Source organism: Drosophila sulfurigaster, chromosome 3 (genome assembly GCF_023558435.1).
Source record: "Drosophila sulfurigaster albostrigata strain 15112-1811.04 chromosome 3, ASM2355843v2, whole genome shotgun sequence".
Lineage (NCBI taxonomy): Eukaryota > Metazoa > Arthropoda > Insecta > Diptera > Drosophilidae > Drosophila > Drosophila sulfurigaster.
In genome coordinates, this window is record NC_084883.1 from 48,183,830 (window position 1) to 48,210,109 (window position 26,280).

At 37.4% G+C, this 26,280-nt stretch overlaps 1 protein-coding gene across 3 annotated transcripts in view; it reads left to right on the forward strand.

Moving 5' to 3' along the window:
* Positions 1-13,138: 13,138 nt before the first annotated feature.
* LOC133841405 (uncharacterized) overlaps positions 13,139-26,280 on the forward strand; it is a 54,565-nt gene continuing 41,423 nt past the window's right edge. For all 3 annotated transcript variants that reach the window (XR_009894301.1, XM_062273839.1, XM_062273840.1), the window contains exons 1-2: positions 13,139-13,229; positions 17,211-17,366. Coding sequence is in view for 2 of the 3 variants with exons in the window: in XM_062273839.1 (XP_062129823.1) it covers positions 17,363-17,366 (4 nt within the window). In the remaining variant the exon portion in view is untranslated. The remainder of the gene's footprint in view (positions 13,230-17,210; positions 17,367-26,280) is intronic.

Genomic DNA, 26,280 nt, shown 5'->3' on the forward strand with positions numbered 1-26,280 from the left:
GAAGAGGGCAGACAGAGGGCAGAACATGCAGGCTGACAGGATGTCAGAGAGAGCGAGCGAGCGCGTTGCCATGGCTGCCTTTGAGGCTGCGATACCGAAATGAAAACCAAACAAATGCCACACAATTCCCTCCACCCCCCTTCTCACCCTCTCTACCCTTGTCTATGTTTGCCTCCCTTTACTCTGCCTTGCACCTTTGTCAATTTCCCCCAAACCAGATGGCGCACTGTGTTGATTTAAAGCACAAATTGCGAATTGCAAATTTCGCGTTGCGCTGCAGTTAGAAAAATTGCGTATACGCTCCGTACAACGAACGCTTTTTACGACAATTTACATTTATTGCCAACCCAAAAAGAAGAAAAAAAGAAAAACCTGGCTGGCAGCTTCTATTATATTGTTAAGCTGACATTGGCCTCGCTTGAATGTTTGTGCTGATGCTGTTTGGTTAGTGTTGTTTTTGTTATTGTTCTTTTTGTTGTTGTTATTGTTGTTGTTGTGGCATACACAAACACTTGGCATAAATTATGGATGGGAGCAGAAAGGAAAGCATAGGAAAAAGGGAACACGACGAGAATATGGAGCACAACAATGCCAGATAAGCTGTCAACGGGTTGAGAGTTGCCAATTTGTTGGCTCATTGTTGGTTTGCCACCATTCGAGACATTTTCAGAGCTCAACAACAACAATAACAAACAACAACAACAATAACAACAACAGATGCGCACCCTCATCAAACGAGTCCATTGAATAACAAATTTTATTTGGTGCTGTAATTACAAAGCAGCGTATAAATAATGTAATGAATTTGGATTCTTTAAATTTGCGAGACAATTACATTTGTTATTATTAATGAAGTGGGGGCAATTGATTGATAACGATTAAGAAAATGGACTTCATAGAAGATGATTATAACGAAGTGTTATTACATGAATAACAACATTCTTTAAATATTTATGTAATGTATATATATAAATAAGAAAGAAGTACTACAATCAAGTAAATATTGTGTAATTATTATTATTGTTGTATTTACAACTCTTTCCTTCATAGTCTTTTTCAATGACTGATAACAATTGATTAATGATAACAATTAAGAAACTCGAAGCATATCTAGGGCATGAAGGCAAAGAAATTTAAATAACATCACAATAAATAAATAAATGTGGGTATAACGATAAGGCATCTAACAGCAACAACAATAACACAACTCAAAAAGGATTCCCTCAACGAAGTAATTCAAGCGACATATTATTTCATAAAAATGTTTTTGGTAATCATCTTTACACTACTGCATATATTTATAATGATTAAAATCAAGAATATCATACATGAACAATATTTCCAGACAACAACCGCTTCATCATCTTTAGTTCAGAACGCTGAAACGAATCTTATATAAAGAGTAATAATTTATTTATTACAATTAATAAAGACAACTCAAATTCATGCTTAACATAAAGAACAAAGCTTGATATATAATTTATAATATATAAAATGTGAATTAACTTCCAAACTATTTCAAAGAATAGTGTCAAAACTATAATTTAATGCCAACATCGATGACTATATAATTTCAATAGTAATCATGCCCGACTACAAAAATTTCGCCAACGTCATCAAAAGTTATTAAGCAATCGACAATTAAGAGTATTCGCAAGTCAAGCGGCAACTCGCTTTGTTGTTCTTTGCATATTTTGTGTTTATGTTGTGCATAATTTGTTCGTCCTTCGGCAGCCGTTGGCAACTTAGCAACGCAAGGACATTAACCCAACTCACTTTCGCATAATGAAATTTCAACGAGGCGACGAGACAAAATTTATGAGGTTTACAAATCATTTTCCATGCGAAAACCAAAATTTGTTGCAATGCGCAGAACACACACACACACACACACACATAGAGAGAAAGCTGTTAATTATTTTGTAGCCTATTAACCATGAAAAGCAGCTCAAGGATTCTAAGCCCCTAATGGCTAGCTAAAGTTTTGCGTAGACAACTGCACTCGACACTTGGCGCAACAATTTCTGAATGTTGCAGTTTGCGTCACTTTGTTGTCAGTTTTGGAGGCCATTTCAATTCCCTTTCCACTTCCCAGCTGATGCTTCGCTCACAGCTGGACTGCCTGGCGCCATTTAGAAGGCACATTAATCAATATAGCCGTCAGAAGCAGCAACGGCAGCCAAGCGAAACCGAAACCGAAAGCGAACTCTGGGGCAATTCGTTCATGTAAATTATAACGCTGCCGTGTCGTCTCCGTCCCCAAGCACAAGGATTCATCTCCAGCCAAGTTAGCCAGCTTCTTGGCTACTCTCTCTCTCTCTCTCTCTCTGTGTGTTTTGTGTGTGGTGCAATTTTTGGTCTGGCGCCAGTTAAAAACTTAATTAAAACCATAACAAAGCAAAGCAAAGCCAACAACATTTTGTTGCCAAAACTTGGCGTTGTTCCTATAAAATCTTTTGGCCTCCAAAGTGTTCTCTGCCTCCCCCCTCTGCCGCTGCCCTTTGTCCAGTTTGTGCCACAAATGGCTGGGGATAAATGAAAAACATTTTCATTTACACACATGTTCAGCATTTAGATGCAATTAAAGTGCAAAATGGGCATCAGAATGAATGAATGAAAATGAAAACTGAAAATGAAAAGGACTCATGGATTCTCTATTCTTACACAGCATTATTACTATAACAGGAGCCAGGAGGAGGAGCTGAATGAATTGCTGTGGGTCGAGAGCAACGTGTCGTTGCTTCTTTTGTGCATTTGAAATTTAATTAACACGCACACAACACAAATACACATACACACCCACAAGGACAATAACAACAAGTGACAGAGAGAGACAAAGCAAAAAAACGGTAGCGAAAAAACTAATAAAAACTCATTGCAAAGAGTTTTTGATGAGGCAATCGACAACGACAACAACAGCAACAACAACGACAACGTGAACAACACACCAAGGAGCCAGCCAGGATAAAAACAGAGAGAGAGGATGACAGGACAAGACTACAGGACTACAGAGCTTCCGCTGTGGCGATGGCTGCTAATTCAACGCCTGTTGCTATTGTCAGGGCAAACGAAACGAAACGAACGAGAAACCAAACCAAACAAAACGAAATGTTGCAAAAGGGGATTGCAGCATGGATGCAACAAGGATGCAGCAGGATGCCAGCTGCCAGCTTTTGTCTCAGCTGTTGCCATATTTTTGCTGCTATTGTTGTTGTTCGTCTTCTTACAACATTTATTCTCTAATGAATGTCAACTTTAGAGTGTAATTGTTTTCGAGTGGAACGCGGGAAAGAGATGCGAAAAACTTTTCATTCTTTGCTTCGCTTCAAACTCGAAATTAATCAGGCAAAAAGTTGCTGATCAAGTTTTATGGCCAATTATGATAGAATACTGCATACAATTTATAGTTTTTGGGCATTAATTAAAAGCTATATTCGCCTGTTGGCCAACTTGACAGCCAACAAAACAAAAGCCATAAAAAACAAGCAAAGTCGAGTGTGCTCGACTGTGAGATATCTGTTACATAATAAAACTATGCGACAGCGAAATAAAATAAATAACTATAAAAAATCAATATATCAAAAAAATTCAAAAATAATGATAAGTGTATATTTATTATATCAATATACTACAGATTGAAAAACCATACCGAAAAATACGTAATTATACAAAATTACCAAAAAACCAAAAAAAACTGAAATGTATATTTGATATATCGATTTACCACTTCGAATCGAAATTTACCTTAAAGTACAAAATATTGATTGTCGGTCAAAGCCATAACTTTTAAGATGTTAAAGCTGTTCGCAACTGTATTGTTAAGAACCAAAAAATATAAAAATATGCTGAAATGTATATTTGGTAAATCAATGTACTACTAAAATCAAAATATACCATGAATTGCGAAATATACTAGATTGTAAAACAAATCTATAACTTCAAAGACTTTAAGCTGATCGCAACTGAATTTTGAAGAGCCGAAAAATACAAAAAAAAAAGCTGAAATGCATATTTGGTATATAACTATAATAATAATATCAAAATATACCTTAAAATACAAAATATACCATATTGTTGAGTAAAGGCATAGCTTCTAAGATTTTGATCTAACCCCCACTTCAATTTTAAGAATCATTAAAACTGTAATTATTATTGTGTGTACCTAAAATCGATTCTAGTTTTAAAAATGTATTTGCCATAGATTATGAGATTTGCGGATGAGGAAGAGAACGTGTGAAAAAATCTGAAGGATTAGCTCTATTATCTCAACTGTTTAGTACGAATATACATAAATAGATTTGCCTACTTGTGCCTGTTGACACAACGCTATAATACCCCTCTACGTTACGAAATAGCGGGTATAGAAACCTAGAAACTGTTTGGCCAACACTGAAAAAGAGCTGTAAACATAATGGACACAAACGCATACAGACACAGAGTCAGGCATCTCGACAGGATGAAGGATGAGCAATGATTGTTGAGCAACGAGCAAATTGAGGGAAATTGAAAACAGCGAAAAGCGACGAAAAAGCGAGAAGAAAAATGTACAAAATGAACTTGAATGCCATAGATAGATAAAGTAATATGCTTTGCGAGTATTAAAGTAGTTGCACTGGCAAAAGAAGAAGAAGAAGGACTCGCTGTGGATGTGGCGAAATCAAGCGTTAAATTTGTGAACTTGTTGCCAACATTTTAAACACTTAACGAGCGTCTAACGAGGCGCACAGCCTCCGGGCCACGCCCCCTCCATTTATATTCATAGAGAGAGAGAGAGAGGGAGACAGGGACTGACAGACAAACTGCAGCTGTACGAAATTAAATCGTCTTTCATTATTTATACTCTGTGATTTTCCAGTCAGTCTCTGTCTGCTCTCTCTTCCTCTCTCTCTCACTCACTCACTCACTCTCTCTCCATCTCTGTCTGCTGCACACTTGTTGTAGTCATGTTGTCTGTTAGTTGGTCCAAATATTTGCAGCTCTCAACAGTTTCCCATTGGACTTTTATGAACATTTTGACGATTTCGATTTTACAAAGTCAATATTTACACATTCCCCCATTCAAAAAGTGTTCCTGCCTTTCCTCCCGTTGCCTTTTCGTCCTCGACCATTTGTGCACTTGGTCACAGTTTATTGGATGTGCAGTTAACCAAAAATAAATCGCATATCGGATTCTCCCATTGGCAGCGGCAGCAACAGCAACATAAACCGCTTAGCACAAAATTACTCATACGTCAAGTGGCAGCAATTGAAACGCAGATTTTTTGTTTTCCACTCCCCTTCCTCCCCTTTCGCTGTTTACAGTTGCCAGTTGACCTAGTTCATGGCCATCATCTTCAACCATCATCATAAGCCGCTGCTGTTCTACTTTATGGCTATTTTTGCCCCTGTTTTTCCATTTTTTTTTTATTCCCATATTTTTCTCTCTCTATTTTTCTGTCATTTTCAATTTGGCTAATCGACACACTCCCCGCCTGTGCCTCATTTCGCTTTGTTTACTGCGGGTCCGCGCTGTTGTTGCCCACAATTGTTCTAGATAGCCACGTGGTTTGGCAGCTCCGCTAACTAACCAACGCTATCCCTCGGTCTATGCCACCAACAACTGCAGTGACCCACATTGAAAGCCAAAGCCAAAGCCAAAAACCACACTCAAAAACTAATGGTAAGCCAAAAACAAGTAACAAAGTCGTGTGTGATCGACTGTGAGATACCCTTACACATTTTCAATAAAAAAACCATTTTTAAAAAATACCGAAAATATACCACCAAAATACTAAAAGATACCGAAGTCTATATTTGGAATATTGATCTTGTACTACATTTAAAATACAGCATAGAGTGCAAAATAAAACCATTTTTTAGAATATACCACAAATACTACAAAAATACTAAAAATATACCAAGCATAAGTTTCATATCTTTGAAATATACCGACAATATACAGCAGAAATACTGAAATATACCAAAGCATATATTTGGTATATCGATATTGTACTTCATTTAAAATATACCATGGAGTACAAAATATACCGGATTGCCAGTCGAATCAACTAAGACCCGATTGAAGTTGACGTTTTTCGAGTGTGCTCGACAGTGAATTACAAACTATCCATTTTCAATAGGACCATACTTTTAAAATATACCAAATGCCGTAAAACATACCAAAGCATATACTCAATGAAACCATATTTTTAAAATATTCACAATATACCAAAAAAATACTAAAGTATACATTTGGTTTATCGATATTTTACTACATTCAAATATACCTGATTGCCAGTCAAGTCCCGATTGAAGAAGTCTTTTTCTACCCTATACTCCTATGTAAGTGGAGGGTATAAACAACTCAGGAGCTCAACAAGCCGCCTTCGCAATACTCTAACTCTGTGGCAGACTTAAAGGATTTTGCTCATAGGTTGTTATCAATTCTTAATACCCCATTCGGCATGTTAGTGACTTTTGTGGTTCGCCTGGGATTACATAAGCAAAACCACATAGAAAAGTGAAAGCGCAGAAAAGTATGCTACAGTTTCACTTTCCACCCACTTTAGTTGCTTGCATAATTCAAAAGTCGAGTTAGATAACTGCATCTAATTATATATACGAGCGCTGTCCAATCAACTGCAACTAGCGCAAGGCTGCAGCAAAACATTTCTGACACATTCACCCATTCCTCCCGCTCTCATCACTCTTTCATTCACAACTAATTCGACGAGCAGCCAATTTGAAGCCAATTGCGAATGTGAACAGCGCACAACAGCAGCAACAGCAACAGAAAAAAAAGTTGTTCAACAACTCGACAACTATGTAAGTGAGTGGCAACAACAACAACAACAACAACAACAAGTGAACTGCACTGAGCTGCAGTTGCAACAAGGAAAATTGCTTGTACATTGAAATTGAATTATTTGTTGAGGGGGCGCACAACTGCAATTGCGCTGCGAAATGCGCTTACAAAACTCGCACAAAACTTGCAACTAACGTCACTTCAACAGCTTTTGTTTGCTGCCACACACATGTGAGTGTGTGAGTGTGTGTGTGTGGCATAGCAGAGGTCGCTCTGGGTTGGCGGCATTCACTTCGTGCATATTTCAAAACTAACAATTGCTGTTGTTGCTGTTGCTGTTGCTGCTGTTGTAATTGTTGTCGTTGCTTTTGTGCTGCCGCCTCTGGTCGAAAAGCTGTTAAAAAAGAAGAAGCGACGGAAAAGTTTTGCTCTCTCTCTTTTTTTTTGGGCGTTAAACTCGCCGAGCGGCCACTGAAATTGATTACCGATAACGCCAAAAAGGATAATGGACTTTTGTCCAGCTGCAACTGCTGCTGCAAGACAACAACAACAACAAACACAACTGGGGGACACAAAAAAAAATAGGCGAGATGCGGAAGGGAATATGAGCAGCCCGGCGGCAAACTAACGAAATGTTGAAAAGGAAACAGTCAAAAAAAAACGGGGAAAAAAGAACAGCTGAAAAACGGAAAAAAGTTGAAAATATGGTCCACAGGGCAAGAGATCGGGAATTGGAAAATGCTGAGGCGAAAAATCAAAAGGGAACTGAAAAGGATGCTGCAGCATATTGCAACCCAACAACAACGAGAAACCAACTAGCGAACGGGCAAAAGGCGATTATGGCCAGAGTTTAGGTTTGAGTCTCGGTTCGGTTCGGTTCATGAGAAGCGCAAAGAGAGGCGCTTGACTTGATTCCCGCAACAGCTGACGAGATTCACAGGCTGCTTAGTTTAAATACTTAACTGGCAACTAGTATGCAAAGCATGAAACTTCTCTATCCTTCCTGCTATGAAATTTGTTGACGAAAAAGCGACTGTAAAAACGCAATAAATATTCGCGTAATTATATTATGAATGCAGAGCATCAAGTCGACCATATTCGTTAATTGTACAAGAGTATTTAAACGGGTTTTTAAGATATCCTTGTACTCTAAAAAAAAAATTGAACTTAAAATTATTTAAATGAACTAGCTATTTATAGACAAACATTCCGAAATAAAACTGCATTCAATATTCCAAAGACAAATGTACAAATGTTATAAAATAAAACATAAGATTTTGCTGTATTCGGAATATAAAAATAAATAAATAGATTTATAAATAACATATAAATTTGAATTAATTCTTAGCTACAGACAAGTGTGCTCGACTGTAAGATACCTGCTACCCATTTTTAATAAAAGCTAAACAGTGCGGTATTATTCTTGAAATATACCGAGTTAATATACCGCAAAAATACCAAAATATACCTTGCATTGGTGTATTTGGCATAGTACTACATGCAAAATATACCATAGAGTACAAAATAAACCAACTTGTGAGCCAAACAAACAAAATTTAAGATTTTACTGAAGATACTCTGATCTTAATAAAAAATACTTCAAATTTGTTACCTTAAATTTATTCTATAGTCAAACATTACAAACATAAAGCTGCATTCAATGTCTCCGGAATATAAAAATGTTTATTTAAAATTCTTAATATTTATTACTTTTCTGTTGACAAACAATAGAACTACAACAATTTTAATTTAAAATTCTTTTCTACTACTTGTACTTTATAGAATATTTTAAATTTCTCTTATTATTTTTTTTCTATTATTTATAATAAACATTTACTATATTATACGTATACTTAATCTCAATGTGTCTTCAAAAAATAAAGGCAGTTTCTCAGGTTAATAATAGATATCGAATTTAAGTTAAATTTATAGACAACATTTCTTATTTTATAAAATTTAAACACATTTTATGTATTTTCTACTAATCGCTTTAAAAGTTGTTAAATTCTGTTCAATAATAGGTCAATTATGTGGTCAATTGTTGAAATCTCCATACTTAATTATTAATTAGAGGAATTCTCACATACTCCCTCTTAAAAATATTTTAACACATCACATTGCCAAAGCCTCTTGAAATAATTACGTCATCAGGCATTAAATGTCGAATGTATTTACATAATTAAAGAGTACTCTAAAGTAATAAACCCTTGAATAATTTTGGTCAATAAATTTCAATTCAAATTCATAATTCATATGTATAGCAAATTGTTTTGGTTTCACTAATTTAACATTAGAAAATATTAATCAAGGACATGTTCGCTACTTTTATCACAATATTTACTGCATATTTACGCATTTATAAACAATATTTCATAAGCTGGCAGCAGGATGAAAGGGCGCCAGCTATATTTTATTTATTTGTTGTGGTTTTGTTTGCCATATTTTCGGACACAAAACGCAAAAGTGTTCGTAAAAAGAGTTTTCGCTGTGGTTTTATTGGCTTTACTGAAATGTTGGCCACAACCTCCCTTTATCCTTTACAAGAAGAATAACTGAAATTTACATTTGGTCAGCAAAGTGAACAATTTGCTGGAGTTATTTGCGTAAAAATGAAACGAGTATAAAAAAGAAGAGAGATAGCTACGAGATAGCAGAGCTAAAAGAGAAGAGTTTGGCGATGGCACATTATTTGCATAGCTCATAATTATGCGCTGGACTCACATGTTGAAGCTGGGGCAACATTTGGTCACTGGCCACATCCTGCGCTGTGCTGCGTGCTCAAGTGCAAAAGATTTTTCCTGCATTATCTGAAAAGCAAACAGCAAATGAAGGGAACGACGAACAAAGGAAGCTGAGGAGGACAGAGGATGGAGTAGAGTTTTGGCAATTTGTAACATTTTGCTCATTACACACACAATGGAGAAGAAATTTGTGGATAGAGTGTGGAGTGTGGGGCAACATCCGTTTGCATAAAAATGGCGCCACAGTAAAAAAAAAAGAAACCGAAAATCTAATAAAACATGTTTTAAAAACGAAGTAGAGCAGAGAGAACACACACACACACAACGCAAGTGAAGTGGCATTAAGCGAAGCGAGGAGAGAGTTTCACAGACTACAAAAACACACACACTGCGTGTTTAACGAGCCATTTGCCGCTTTGGCGCTGAACCTGCTAATTGAATTAGAGCCGCTGCAGGATGTTGAATATGAGCAGGAGCAGAAGCAGGAGTAGCAAAAGGAGCAGCACCAGAAGAGAAGTTGCAAGTGAAGCAACAGTAGCAACAACAACAAGAACAAGAAGAACAACAACGATTCTGCGGGTTGCGGGTGCCCTCTAAACGTTTTGGCATGCCTCATGCTTCATGCCTCCGGCTTACTGTTTTGCCCGCAGGATTCAATTAAGTGTAAGTGCGACTCACTCACCCACACACACACACCAACACACACCACAGTCTGGCACTGATAACACAGCGTATGTGCACTGAGCTCAAAGTGTAGTACTATCAAAAGGCACGAAGAGCTTCTCAAAGCGTCGCTGCAACAGTTTCTTCTCATGTCTAATGAGCCAACTTGGCTCATGTAGAGCAAAACTAAACTTGTCGTCTAGAGGGCACTTGCCACAACAGTTTGCCACATCAGTTATGATAAGCGCAACGATTGACGATTGCCCATAAAGATGCGAAGCAAAAGTCTTCAGAGCAATCACCAAGGCAGCGTGACAAGAAAAGCTTACGCAGCCAACGCTTCCATCTCCAACCTTGCCGCAGGCAACTTAGCGTAGGCGTTGCTTTCCAAAAAAAGGAAGCCTCAAAAGATGTCAAATCAATCTGAAGAGCAAAATAAACAAGCTCAAGTCACAAAGTAGTGCTTGAAATACTCTTTTTAAAATAAGCTTTAAGATTAGTTCTATAGTTTGTAAGTAATATTATAAGTAAGCATTCTTATACCAATTTCATGTTAGTAATCGCTTTTATGTGTAACAAACAGGAAAATTACAGCCTAATTTTATTGAAAGCTAATGAGTGCGGTATTATTTCAACATTAATATAATGCAAAAAAACTAAATATATACCAAATGTCATATTTGGTATATTTTACACTACATGGTATATTTTGCATGTAGTACTATAACGTTGAAATATATATAAAGTGTAAAAGATACCGAATATATTCTTTGGTATATATTTAGAATTCTTGTAGTAATTTAATTTTCTATATTGATTGTATTACCGTATATATCATTTGGTATACATTCAGTATTCTTGTGGTATATTAATTTGGTATATTTTTATTGTTGTACTATAACTTTCAAAATATACCATAGAATACAAAATATACCAGATTGTCATACAAAACTATTTCTTAAATAACATCTACAATTTTTATCTGATCGCAACCAAATTTTCAGACATCATATAGATTAATATTATGGGTTCTCCTAAATATCTAAAAGTGTTTTTTTTTTAATATTTATTAAGTGAAGAAGTATACAAACAATTTAAAGAGCTTACTATAGCATTTAAGTTAAAGAAAATTAATCTTAATCCAACCCCATAGGTTCTCTATGAGAAATTAATATGAAAATTAATACAATGAATGCCATCTATAACAGCAAGTTTACAGACTTAAAAAACTAATAATACAAATAAAAAGAGAACTTTATAAAAGACTTACCAATAGTTTTACAATGGCTTCACAATGCTTTCTCTGCCAGTAACTGTGAATTTATTCCGTAAATCTTGAGCATTTGTCTTGCTTATCAGCACTTTAAGCAATTTTCATTGTGAGGCGCTTCTTTGCTGAAAAGCGTTAAAAAATGGCTTCAGTTTGTGATAAAGATTTAAGAAGACTACACTTAAACGTTGACATTTATTACGAGTACAGGGTATGAATAGCTCAAAAACTGCACCAGAAAAAAACATCGTTATTAACTTGACTGCGATGTCATTTATCATTCGCTGTCCATTGATAAAAATCAACGTCAAACGTTGCATGTGTGTGTGTGGGTGTTAAGTGACTAAGCTGTTTACATTATTAACTCCCCCGAAATGTGTCTCGATAGGGTGGATATAAAAGTTTGCAATCGAATTAAATTATCCTCGAATGGGGGAAACTTTTAATTAGTTATTAGGAATGTTTTGCTGGCGAACCGAATGATTTATTTCCACCAACTGCCAATTGACAACTGCAACTTGCAACTTGCAACAGCATTTTCAATTTCAGTGTCAGCAACACTGCTTTTTTCTGCAGCTTTGTTCGACATCTTTTTGGGCTATGGAATTTATCAACTGAAAGTCACAAAATGGAAAATTGGAAATTGTTAGCCGAGAGAATTGGCTGCAGGAGGTTTGAGAGGTGGCGAGTGGAGAGTAAAGGGAAGGAGGCCACTGAAATTGAGGCTATTTCATTATTAAATTCCAAAAGTGCTTCAAGGCGACAAAGTCGAGCGAGAGAGTCGAGCTGAGATGAGCGGGGTAAGTGACATTTGGCTTTGGCTCGTTGAGTTTTGCCAACGAAAGCAACAACAACAACAACAACAATAGCAACGAAAAAATAAAAAGTGAAATGAAAAACTTGGGGGAAAATGACTTGAAACCAATCAGCGTGAAAATTGTTGTCGACTAACAAGGACACACGCAGTTTATGTGCACGTGTCCCGCCCCCCTTCCCTCCGCCCCCTCTCTGTAGTATGTGTGTGTGTTTAGGTTATTCAGTTTCCTGCCTTGTTGGATTTCTGTAAATTGAGTCCGTACTTTCCTAATGCGCTCGGACTCACAAATCATGCCGCAGGCTTTTCGATTTCACAATTGAAATTGGCAAACTGAAACCACTTGATAACTTTTTTGTCAATGTTGCTTCAAATTTAATATAAATTTTGTATTGAAAAGAGTGTGTGTTTAAAAGCTGAGCTGCATTTGTAGCTCACGCAGACCACGTGGCGTATGCGTAATTTTATTTATAGGCGCCAAATACGTTTCACACGTTGACCAGCCCCCCAACAAAAATGCTGCTTTGCTTTGCCCGCTGCCAACCCACGTAAACATACCTAAAAATACACCAAACTCACAGCGCACGCAATGTAAACAAAAAACCCAACAGAGAGTGAAAATGAGAAGCAAACTCAAAGACCGAGAGAGCGAGAAGCTGAGCAGCAACAGTGTGACGTGAACTGTAACCAAAGTTGTAAGCAAAGGCGCCTGCGCCGCCAACGACGCGCAAAACACACAGAAAACTGTAACCAGTATTTATTTTGAACTGCTATTGCTGCTTCTGTTAGCTCTGCTGCTGCTGCTGCTGCTGCGACAGAGCTTTGGTCACATGCGAGTTTCAGTTTCAGTTTAGTTTTGGCAGCGAGAGCAGCACAACGTTTGCTGCCACACACAACACAACAGAGCTTGTGTTCGAAGCGAAGACGAAAGTATTTCATGCGCGCCGCAATCAAAGTGTAAGTGCCAATGAATGTGTCTAAAACGTAACGTAATCAAAGTGCGTTGAAAAGTGTGATAATTGCAAACGCAAACGGGAAACGCAAATGAAAATACGAGAAGTGACAAAAAGTGTTGCATACTTTTGTGAGCTCGCGCGCGCTGCTTAAAAATCAATGAAAAGCGAAAGTGAAAACATACACACACACATACAGTTACAGCATACACACACACACACACAGATACAGATACAGCGCACAGCTGCTCAAACGCACACGCACAAACATAACGAAGCGAGTGAAAGCGACAGAGAGAGAAAGAGAGAAAGCGAGCGAGAAACGAGCTCAACGCTTTTTTTGACGTCATTAATTCGTATACGTATACTGATGTGCTTGAGTGTGTGTGTGAGAGTGTCAAATTTAACAAATTAGCTACACAAATTAGCAGCGACACAATTAGCAACAACAACGATAACAACGAGCACAGAGAATGATGAATAATGCGGTGTGGCGTCCAAATAAAAAAAAAAGTGTTGCATAACCTGCAGGCGCAACGAGACAAAAACTCGTGACTTACATTGCAGGCAGAGGCAGAGACAGAGGCGCTCGCACACACAAAACTCTCGCTTGATGTCCTTGAATGTTGTTATGCATAAAATGTGTGCTAGACAACGTTGACTCTGGCTGTCTGTCAGTCAGTTTAGGCAGTCAGTCAAGAAGAGTTTGTGAGAAATTGCGCTGCTTTTTTTTGCCCCCTTTGGCATTGGCACTTGGCTCTGTTTATCTTTTTGCTTTAGCATAAACAAGAATTTACGGCACGCCAACTTTGAAAACAACTCAACACATATGTCGAGTCGTCGTGTGTTTGTTTGTGTGTGTGTGTGTGTGGTTAACTCGCCTCAGCTCTCAGTTCTCTTCAGTTCAGTTCAGTTCAGTTCAGCTGAGTTCAGTTCAGTTGCCAGTTTTCTAGGTCGGCTTTGGCTTGCTTTGCCTTTACTTTGCAACGGGTTAAAGGTTGCATGTTACGTTGGCTTGGCAGCTTTTTTTGCTTGCAGCACTTGCGGCTTGCGACGCAATCGCCTTCTTCATACTTTTTTTCACTTTTTCGGTTCAGTTCGGTTTCTCTACAGAACATTTTGCGTAATTGGGTTGTGCACAGAGTACAGAGTACAGAGCGCAACGCAGCATTGAGTCCTTGAACTGCTTTACACACACACACACACACACGTGCCTTGGCTCTGCTCTGATGTGCAACGCCCGAGCCGCGTCACATGTGCAAACAGCTTTAAGTTCATTGTGTTGCTCTCTCGCTCGTGTATTTTATCTGGGCGCTGTCTTTAAAACTTTATGCGCGTTATTTATATGACTCTGCGATTCGGTGTTGCTTCCTCTTCCTGTTCTGGTTTCGAGGAAAACCCTTTGGTGGAAAGAGGCACAGACCATTAACCAAATTGCCTCAAATACTCTCAAATGGTCGCAAATACTTTAAATTATTGAAATGTGTAGGCCGCAGACTGTGAAATGCGCACAGTTAAAACAAATAATGGCCGAAAAGGCCTTGCCAAATGCTACAAACCGACCCCCAATGCCAATGCCCAGCCTCTTGCCTCCTGCCTCCCTTGCCTCCCTCTTTTTTGGCTCTTTAGGGGCTCATAAATCTTGCTTAGCGCCTAAAATTTTGAGAAAGCTGCCTTTTTCGTTCGTTCTCCGGTTCTCTGCTTTTGTTTCGCAATATTTGCGGTTGGTCAAAGTTCCGACTGAAGCCTTCTTTCCCTCATTCCCTCTCTGCCCCTCAACTTTTCGTTCTGCTTTTTGCACACCCAAAAAAGAAGAGAGACCCTATCAAAGGGTTGCTTTATTATTTCTTATATGGCATTTTAATTATTTTAAATGTAGCAAATAGTTAACTCATAAATTCCTTGGCCATTTATATAATATCCAGGGGCTCAAACCTTTTGCCAATTTGTTCATTGAAAATAAATAATAAACAATGCAAAATCGAGAGAAAAGAACACAGATACGATTTAATTTATGCGTACATTTATTCATGTATTCATTCAATTGCAAACCATTGAAGCGAACTTACATTTTATTTTGCATGCTTCGCCCATTAAAAATCCATTTTGTGTAAGTTTTTTGTATAGTGCAAAACTTGCGCATAAATTTGAATGTTAATTAATAAATGATGATCATAAAAATTTAATCAACATTCTGGCGAAGCGAAAAGGCCAAAGGAATTAATGAAAACTTTTTCCGAAAAACTGATGAGAGGATAAAATATGTTAATATAAATTGTTTGTTGCATGAATTGCATAAAGAACGTGAAAAGGCAAAGCGGCATCAACTGAATATGAGATAGATAGATAGATAGATAACGACGATGGGATACGGTTTAATCGCATTAAAGTTTCTACACTATTTCGTTTAAATTCCTAAAGTGACCTTTTTGATATCCATTTTCCCCTTCTCTTATTTTTCTAGACTGCTATTTAAATTCCTAGAGAGACCTTTTTTCCATTTTCTTCTTTAGATTGAGGGCTTCGATATCGTTTAATTATTTGAAACATTTATGAGAGCATAAAATATGTTAACATCAATTGTTTGCTGCATGAACTGCATAAAAAGCGTGAAAGATATAGAGATAAATATAGAGGTAGAGATACTGCTTAATCAGTTTAAAGCTTTTTTAATCTTTTATTTCATTTAAAATTCTAAAGTTTTTGGTTCGACCTTTTCATACCCCATAACCATAAGTTAGAAGGGTATTAAAGGCATGTACTGACAATAAATATATATTTTTAATCAACGTTACCAGCAGAGACGATATGGCCATGTCCGTCTGTCTGTCTGTCCGTCTATATGAACACTATGATCTCAAAGACTATAAGAGATAGAAATATAATTTTCGAAAGCACTTATTATGTTTTCAGTCAGATCAATTTAGTCTAAAATGTTTACCACGCCCACTCCTGCCCCTTCAAATCGATAGAAATCGAATAACAAGACTATAAAAACTTGATTGTTATTCTGATAACTTGATTGTAATCGGATACAAATTTTAGAACTTATTTGTGATACACTTTTGTACTGAAAATTACCCCTACTGGCTGAGAATCTGGTATATTTTGACCTCTATGGTATATTGTAAATTTAGTACTTCATCCATATACCAAAAATATTCGTTGGTATTGTTTAGTATTTTGCGGTATTTTATTCAATGAATTTTAAGAATGACATAGTATATTTCGAAGATAGTACTTTATCGATATACCAACCTTTGGTATAGTTCAGTACTTATTCAGTACATTATTAATATATTATATTTTAATAATAATATCGCACCGTTTTGCTTCTATTCTAAACCAGTATCTCACAGTCCATTTATTTCCATTTCCTTCTTAAAGTTAGCAGCTTAGATACCGTTTAATTATTTAAAAATTTACCCAGCCATGACAGTGTGCAAAATAAACTGTTGTATATTGTTTGACCATTAGAATGAATCGGTATAAACAACAAAGTTAATTATGCAAATGCACAAAATATTTTATCCACAATTTTTCAGACTTCCCTCTTCAGTTTTTTTTTTGTATATTGTGAAATTGCCTCATCAAGCACTTCAGTTTGTGCAATTGAAATCCAGCTACGACAGAACACATCTAATTTGCATAATTTGCATTAACAAAACACAGCGCGATATCCCTCCAAAAACACACAGTTTATATAAAACTGCGTAAATTCGCATTTCGCTCAACACAAATTGAATTTTGTGGGCGTTTAATGGTTGTGGGTTATTCATACTTATATAAATTTATACATTTTGTTCGTTGGCAATTTGGTCAAATAAATTAAATGTGCATATTTAAATGGCAATGACAAATTTCGCAGAAATACAAACATAATTGCGGTATCAATGCCAGTTTGCTGTCAGCTGTATCTGTTGATAATGCGTTTTGTGTATCGATAACAACAACAAAAGTGTGTAAAATTCTATTTTCATTGAAGCGAGCCTCGAGATACAATCGCAAGTGTTGGTAATAAAATGTGCTACTAGGCGTATACGTGATAGTTTACACAAGAAGTAAATCGAGTCGACACAAACACCAAGAACAAGCAAACAGCAAACAACAAATTTGAGACGCTTTCTGCATGGCAAAATGAGTAAGTGAATTATTATATATTCGGATATCTTTTTAAGTGCCAGCTCAAGAGTTGCTCAATTAAAAGTTAATGCAATTAAATTAAACACAATATTGCGTATACGCAACGTAGTGAAGAGGCAGCAACTTAATTGGCTGCAAAGCACTTTTTGTGTCTAAAGTTTACCAGAGAAATCATTGTAACTCAATTCTGTTAAATGCCACTGAGCATTTTAGACAGCAGCAACGAATAGCAGCAAAACAATGGAAGCAACAACAATGCAAACTAAGCGCATTAAACTTAAATACTTGACAGGCGAGTAGCAAAAGCTTACCCCACATTTCACAGGCCAAGTCAAGCACAAAACAAAAAGCTGAAATGTTGCAAGTTGAAGGCAAAATGCCTGCTGGCCAGGACTTTGTGTGTGTGTGTTTGTGTGTGTTTGTCTGTCTATAGTGATTGCTCGAGTTGTCAGTTTGGGGCAAGAGCAATATGCAAGCTAGGCTTTTCTCGAGTGATACGCCTGTCTGCCGTTCAATGTTTATTGCATATCAATTAGACAAGTGGTTCGTAGTCCTCAGTAGTAGTCCTAGTTCTTCTCCTGGGCGACGTCTTTAAGTGGCCCCAATTTGTTGTGAGTTGGCAACAGCTGCAGGCATGAAGAAGCCACAAAACGTGCACAAAACTTTCAAAGGATTCAAGGATGTGTGTGTGTGTGTGTGCTATATGAACGAACCTGTCAAAATCCACTTGAGCGTACCATAATTTCCACGCTAAATGAGTTCAAGTAGAGCAGCAGCCGCCAAACTGCCAACTGCCTTGCTTCGCCTTGCCATTCACAGCCTCTGGGCACTGTAGTGTGTGCCACGCCCACTGACGCCTACTCGCACGTGTGCGCAATTAAAAATGCAGCTTGCGGTTGTCGGCCAAAGTTGGCTCTTCTTTTGCCCAACGACTTGACTGTCTCTCTTTTTCTGCTTATACACTGCTCCAGTGACACACAAAGCCAGCTCGCTTTATCTCTCTCTCTCTCTCTCTCTCTCTGTCTCTGATTTTCTCTCCCTCTCTCTCTTCCTCTGATAAAGCCAGCTAAAGCCATGCAGCATTTCATTTGCCATACTAAATTTTGCACAACTGTGTAATTAAATTAATGCTCGACTCGCACAAATTGCATTGAAAGCCACGTGGCGTATACGCAATTTCACTTTCCACCAACAACAACAACAAAGTAGCTAACAAAATGACACAAAGTAGCAGCCACAACAACAACAACAACAGTCGAGTATAATGCAATTCAAAAGTATAGAAACAAGTGAAACTGCTTCCACCAAATCCCTGACCTGATTTAGCAGCTTCTTCAACTGGCAGCAGCTGCTTTTCCTCTTTTGTTGCAGTTGCAACTGCCGCTGCTGCTGATGCTGCTGCATTGGCGTTTGCTTTTGCTTTTGCTTTCCGTTGTGAAGCTACCTTCCTGCTGTTTCGCTTCCTGTTTACTTTTTATGCAAACTTTCCATTTTTATTCTCCCAAAAAATGTCGCCCATCTGTCTGGCCAAGCCAACTAGCTACGTCTCACTTCTCTCTCCCTCAGTTCTCTCACGCTCTGCCACTTGTAAATGGCATTACAGCTCAGCTCAGCTCAGAGCCAACATCCAAGAGGCAGGACGTGCCCAACTGTTTCTGGCCAAGTCGAAATCTATTTTTAAGAATTTCACAACGTGCTGAAAGTCACTGCGACGTCACGACGTCCTCAGGGATTAGGGTCAGCAGCACACCACAGCACCGACTTCATTTTATACACTGCAAAAAAGAAAGTTCTAAAATCAAGAAATTGTTCTTAGTACTAAGTACTTAGATTTCAAGAGCATTTGATGTACGACACGAGTTATTAAAAGAGGAAAAAATTTAATAAGATAAAAAATATTACATAATATTTTTTGATGATTTTTTTTTCTACGAGTAGTTTGTTATTAAGTTTGTGCACTTATGTTAGTTGTATAATGAATGTTAGTCATGAAATATTTACTATTATAATCCATTCGGTTCGACTCTCTTAAACAGCACTGAAGAATGATTCGCGACAGCTCTACTAATTAAGCTATGAACGAAAACTCTCAAGGATAGATAAAAACTTTATAGGAATTTCGATGGATTACAAAATTTTGCAGCCTAAATCTAATATTTTTGGTCTTATTTTGCGAACTCGACATTTTCCAGACTAATGTTCTAATAATTTGTTCTTTAATTGGTTTTATTTTAATAACACAATTTTAAGATGAATGTTCTTGATTTTAGAACTTGATCTTTTTTTTCAGTGTACTCTTTCACTCACATGCATTCCGTGACTTACCTCATAAATTATCGCACTGAAATGTGAGCTTTAAAGCTGCCTTAAAGTCGGCTTATTATTTAACAATTTTCGACAGCTTCCGCGCAGAGTATTAAAATCTCTCATCTCGCGTCATGTTTTCATTTCGCATGTTTTCTGCTTCATCGAGTGCAAGATCAGCCCCAGTTTTTCAGGTCTGAAGCTGCGGCGCGGCCATAAACATAAACTCGCATTATGCTTGGCCAAATAAAACTGCAGCCAAATGACACGTACAACTGCCGTTAGGGAACACCAGAGAGAGACTCGGAGGGGAATAGGGGAATAGAAATTGCGGAGATGTGTGTGTGTGTGTGTGGAATGGAATGGAATGTGTGTGTGCACATTTTGTGCGATTTACTGCGACTTTGCTTTTGCGAATGTTTTGTTTTATTTCGTTGCCTTTTCAGGGCATCGATTTTGTCACTGACATTTTTCGTCTTTGTGTAGTAAAACTACCGAGAGAGAGAGAGAGAGAAAGAAAGAAAGAGCGAGAGCAAAAGCACAGCACAGCGTAGAGGAAATTGTGTCAATGAAATTGTTGTCAACAGTTTTCTCTTGTTTTTCCCTCTCGTTGTTGTGTTTTTAGCTGTTTAAAGCTGGCAATTATTTTTTGTGCAGAGCAATGAAAGTGAAAGAAACAAACAAACTTTAATGCTCTTAACTTGGAAAGGAGACACAAAAAAAACTTCATATTGAAATTCCAATTTTAATTAAAAGCAATTTCGCTTAAAACAAAAACATGACACACTTTTTGTGACATTCTTTTCGAGCATTCAATTAAAATACACAAGTAATGCAAGAAAGTGAAAATAAACGAAATGAAAGAGGATAACTATTTGCTTTGAAGTTGGCTGCTGCTGCTTCTAATCGTCAAGTAATAAAACGTCTTTGCACACCAGGCGTATGAGTAATGTATGTCTGGCATTTAAAGACAGACAGCGAGACTGGAATGCTTATGTAAATTGAATGTTTTGCTGGCTGCTCAATAAAATGCAATTGCAAATTTATACAAATGTCTTGGAATTATTATTGTGCTTAAATCAACGAGTCCTTGGCTGTCAGCCCACGTTCACATCGCACATTCAATTTAATTGTTGTGTTCTGTTTGCGTTGTGTATGAAATATGACAAGCGTAGGCAAATGCGAGTCCTGTGCTCCTCGCTTGTGTCCTTTCTTACGCTCTGTGTGTGTGTTTTGTGTGTGTGTGCTCATTTTTACTTGTACTTGGCAGAACGTGAGGATTTCATTTCGATTGTATTTGCAACAATGGGACGCTCTTAATGGGCAACAACACACATGAATTCTTATCCCTGCCATACACTTTTATGCTTATACTTATAGTATATATCAAGATTGTATATATATATATATGGTATATGTGTATATGATTGCGTTCCCTTTACATTCATTTCTCTTGCTTTTGCTTTGCTTCCCTTTCGCTGGCACGTTTGTAATAAGTTTGTAATAATCAGGCAAGCAGCTGCCTTTGTTCCTTTCGCTTTATTTTCAGCTCGTACAATCGTATTTGCCTTGCGAGTTTCTTTTAGTTACGACTTTATATCCTGTAGTCCTTTGCACAGCTGTGCAACAACAAATAAACAAGTTTTGTTCCGTTCACTGTGCGTTTCATTTATATATTATTTGTGCGCTTCTTTATATTTTTTATACCCGCTATCCATAAGGTAGAAGGATATTCTAACTTTGTGGCATCGCTGAACCTATAAAGTCTACCATTCTTGACCAGAGTGAACAGCCAATACGATATAGCCATGTTCGTCTGTCTGTCTGTCTGTCCGTCCGTCCGTCCGTAACTTTTCTTTAACACCACTTGATATGATTTTACACAGTTCAATTTGATTTTAAATATTTGACCACTTCTGTCCCCACAAATCGACAAAAATCGAATAAGAATATATTTTGAATGTAGTACTATATCATTACACTTGGTATCTTTTAGTATTACTTGGTATTTTATTTATTTTATTTTATGATTACACCGCACTGCTTATTTTATTCAAAATGAATAGCGGGTATCTCATAGTCAATAAATAAAATATAGCTTTTGGCAAATTTTAGTATTTTTGGGGTACATTATTTGGTATATTTTAAGATATTACCGCACTGATTTGCACTCATAAAGAATGATCAGCGATAGACAAAATACATCATTTGGTGTATTGTTAGTATTTTTTGGTATATTAATCTGGTCTATTTTTAGAATGAAACCGCAATTTTTACATTCATTAAGATTGGGCCGTTACTGTGAGATACCAGTAAATATACCAAATATATCCTTTGGTATATATTTAATATTTGTGAGATATTAATTTGGTATATTTAAAAAAATAATACCGCACTGTTGCTTTGATTCAAAATTGGGATTCAGGTATCTCACAGTCGAGCACACTCGACTCTACCTTTCTTACTTGATTTTGTTGCAGTACTTTTTGTTGTTGCTTTTCCATTGGATTTTATAGCCACACGCAATTTACTTTTTATTTATGACTACACTTACAACCGCAACAGCAACAACAACGAAGGAAAAAACTCTATTTTGACTGCAGTAAGTTAAAATCGAATAGCGGAAATTCTATAAATTAAATACAAAAGCGAAAAAAAAGAGAGAAATCTGTAAAAATTACATTTTTAAATCGCTTGCAAAAATGATATAAAAGCATGAGGAGGTGCTTAAGTGCAGAGTGCAGAGTGGAGAGTGCGTTGGAGTTCTCCTCCATCTGGTTGGCTGAACTCATTTCGGAGTCATAAAGTTGGTCACATTCAAATTAAAATTCAACTTTTGCACACGCCTCGAGTGGCAACAGATGCTGCTGCCAGGGCAAAAGTCGCATTTCAGGCTGTGTTTGCTCACGGTTTTTTAATGAGCGAAGCACACACACAGACACATACACACACACACATACACCGGAGTTAAACGGCGGCTGCATTTCGCATATCTGTTAAGCCGGTCCAACTCCAGTTGGAGCAAGCACTCGGCAGTCGCTCTTAGCGATTTGGGTCAGCTGCTTAGCACACAATAGTAGAACAGCCCTCGAAAGTATGCAATGCTTTGCATGTGAGTTGTGTGTGTGTGTGTGCAGCATAATGGCCAATCGAAAATCGATTCAGGCCAAATCGGTTGCACTTTTCCACTACTACTCATATCTAAACAGACTCTTGAAACGCACACAATAACAAACACACACACACACATACACACACACACACCTCTTGCTATTGCTTATTTTCAATGCATGCTCGAAAGTATGCAGCGCTTATTTTATGGCCACAATTTTGCGTGTGTCGCAGCATGCAAAGCGAGTTTCTCTCTCTACGTGTGTGTGTGTTAAATCTGTGTCAACTGCCACACCCATCGTGCAACAACTACCAGCCCCTCTATGGCTTTTGCCTATCTACCAGTTGCATGTTGTTGCGGTGCCTGTTTGTTGCATGTTGCGTTGACATTTTTGCCAAGCTGACATTTTACATTTTACAGTAATTCCTCAACCTTCCCTCTCTTCTCTTCTTTTCTCCTCCTTCTCCCAATTCGATGTTGCGGCATCTGCTGAAACTGTGCCATGATTTAATTTTACACAATTTGTCAGCACTGCGTATACTTCATATACATATACACATATATATATATATGTATGTGTGTATATTTAGTAATCCCTGATATCAGATCTGCATGAAATATGCGTCATAACATTTCCCCAATGCAATTTTGCACGTGCTTCATATGTTTCACCATTTTGTTTGCCTTCGTTTCCAATATGTGTTGGCTCCACAAAATAAAAGGGGATTAATTTCAGCTGCATTTCTTTCTCTCTATTTGTTTTGCAATTTTGCAAGTAATTAAAGGTGAAAAGGTTAGGAGATTTTTGCACATTTTTTACTGCATTGCAATTTAAGCGGATTTCGTATTTTGCAACGTGTTCTTTATACAAAAAATCATAATATGCATTTACCTTTTTTTTCTTAAACAAACTTTATATATCAATAGAACGAGTTCGTTATGAAAACAGATTCATTTTAATAGTTATCTACCTCATCGAATTTCAATCAAACAAGCATTTACATAAATATAAAAAAAACTTTATACGTTATTGAACTTTCGAAAAAACTACCTTATTTAAATTGATATCATGTGGTCTATAAATTAAACTCTTTTATTTATGTAAATCTCTAATAGTAAATCGCTACTCACAGCTCACAGAATTTTAAAGTCGATGTCGAACAGTCTTAATGTATATTAAAATTTATGAATTCAAGTAAAAAAAAAAGTAGAAATCTGTTACAAAACTATATAAGAACAAAATTCTTAGCTCAGCTTGAGTGAGCTTCTCTTAATGGCAACTTTATTTAATATCCATCATTCTTTTAAATTATAATCTTTTGAATTCGAGAATTTGGAAAGTAGAAGAAGCGCTTTCTGAACTCTGATTGTTCTTGTTTTAATGTCAATTATGAAGCACATTTATCGCTATCTGAAACTAAAATCAATTGAATGCGTCTAATGTATTTAGAATGCTGTCGATGCTCAAACGATTTGAACAAAGTCGCTTTAGAGATTCTTAGTTTCAAGAATATTATAGTAAGGACCTTTAATGTCAATTATATTCCACATACATCATTATTTTAAGCTATAATCTTTGGAATTAAAGAATTTAAAACGTAGCAAAAGTTTTCTCCCAAAAATATAATATATAAAAACGAAATTCTCAACTCAGCTTCTTTTAATGACAACTAGGTAGATCATCTATCCCTATCGTATACTACAATTCTTTAAATTATGCAGCACATTTATCACTATCTTAAACTATAATCCTTTGAATTCTTCTGAAACATTTCGAATGCTATCGATAGCTGTCTTTTCCAGCCAAACGACTTAAACAAAATCCTAATGTTCAGTTAGATTTTTGCTTGTTTGAATGCTCTGAGACTTGTGCTTCCGTTTTAGTAGTGGCAAAATATTTGCGAAACCATTATCATTCGTAAGAGTCTCATGAATAGCTTTGAACCACGCGCTATACACACACAAAAAATTGATGTTAAAACATGAGTGCGACGACTACAAAGAAAATGAGAAATGAAAAATGGAAAAAAACGCAATCAGCATATGCAGAACGAACACAAAAAAGCAGAAAAAAGAAAGTGGAGCAGCAAACTGGCGTGCAGTTTTTTTCTTTTGCCAGCTTTAAGGCATGCCTTAGCACCTTGCGAGGGAGATAGAGAAAAGACGGGAAGGGGAAATGGAGCGAAGAAATCTTAGTGAAGTGGCCGCCATATGCAGCGAGTGAGCTGTTAGCGGCATTTGGAAAACAAAAGGCGAAAAGCAGCAGCAGCAGCAGCGGCAGAAAAACAAAAATCCACTCGAAGAGTTGGATAAAAACAGGCGTCAGAACGAAACGAAACGAAATGAAGGCGTGGCAAAGTGCTGTGCGCACAGCACTTGAAATGGCAAAAGCCTTGCGAACGCATCGAATTGCATTGTGGTGCATCACGAGTGTCTGAGTGTGTGTGTCTGTCTGTGTATGTGTATGTGTCTGTGCTTGTGTTTGTGTTTGTGTTTGAAGGATGCAGGACTCAAGTGGCTGCTGCTGATGCTTGCCACAAGGCAAACATATTTTCATTTCAAGCGCCTGCCAACAGGGGAAAACTCATTAGAGACGCTTGCGAAAATAACTCCAAGCAAATTTCTGGTGCCAAGGATACGAAATTGCAAATTTATAATATCCGCTTTGAGAGCGCAAAGGGAAGAGCGAGAGAGAAAGAGAGAGAGAGAGACTGTGAGGAGCACTTAGCACTTGACTTCAATAGCTTGTTGATGTTTTGCAATTTTGCCATGTGGCAACTTATCTACGCATCTTCCAGATGAGCCGCCTCCCCTTTCCTCTTCGTCTTCTTCCCCCTCCTGCTCTGTTGCAGTTTCAAGTTGAACTTCAAGTTGCTGCTTGGTATCAAGGGAAAGGGCAGCGGCGACGCCATTTAAAGATAGGAGCATTTTCATTCTATTAAAAAGTTGCCAAGTGGCAGCAAAAGTGCAATGCCAAGCCCATTAGTATATAGTGTGTATGAGTGGAGTGCATCTCTCTCTCTCTCTCTGTGTGTGTGTGTGTGTTGGTTTGTGTCTCGTAAGCAAGTTCCTGCGCAGCAGCATTAGCAACACTTAAGGACACTTTTGTCGGCTACTGACAGGAAGCAAAGCAAGCACAAACTCTACTTTCCACCTCTCGTCCAAGTATTCAACATTAAGTTAATTTGCAACGTGCACAGCAAGCAAAAACGAGACAAGCAAACGACCATCGAGGAGAGAATGGCAAAGGAGGGAAGGGGAAAGGGGAAGGGGGTACGAAACGAGTCTGGCCAATAGTGAAAAGTGTGCTGCATTCTCTTGTGTCATCGATGAGCTAATTTAACGCTGATTTACGATGATTGGCAATGCAGTCACGCCAACAGAAGCCACCAGCATGCAGGATCATAATCATCACCAAGCCAGCTGCTCGTTTTGATTGAGACATCACAATGAGGAAGAGACAAGAGAGAGAGAGAGAGAAAGGAGGGGAGAACTC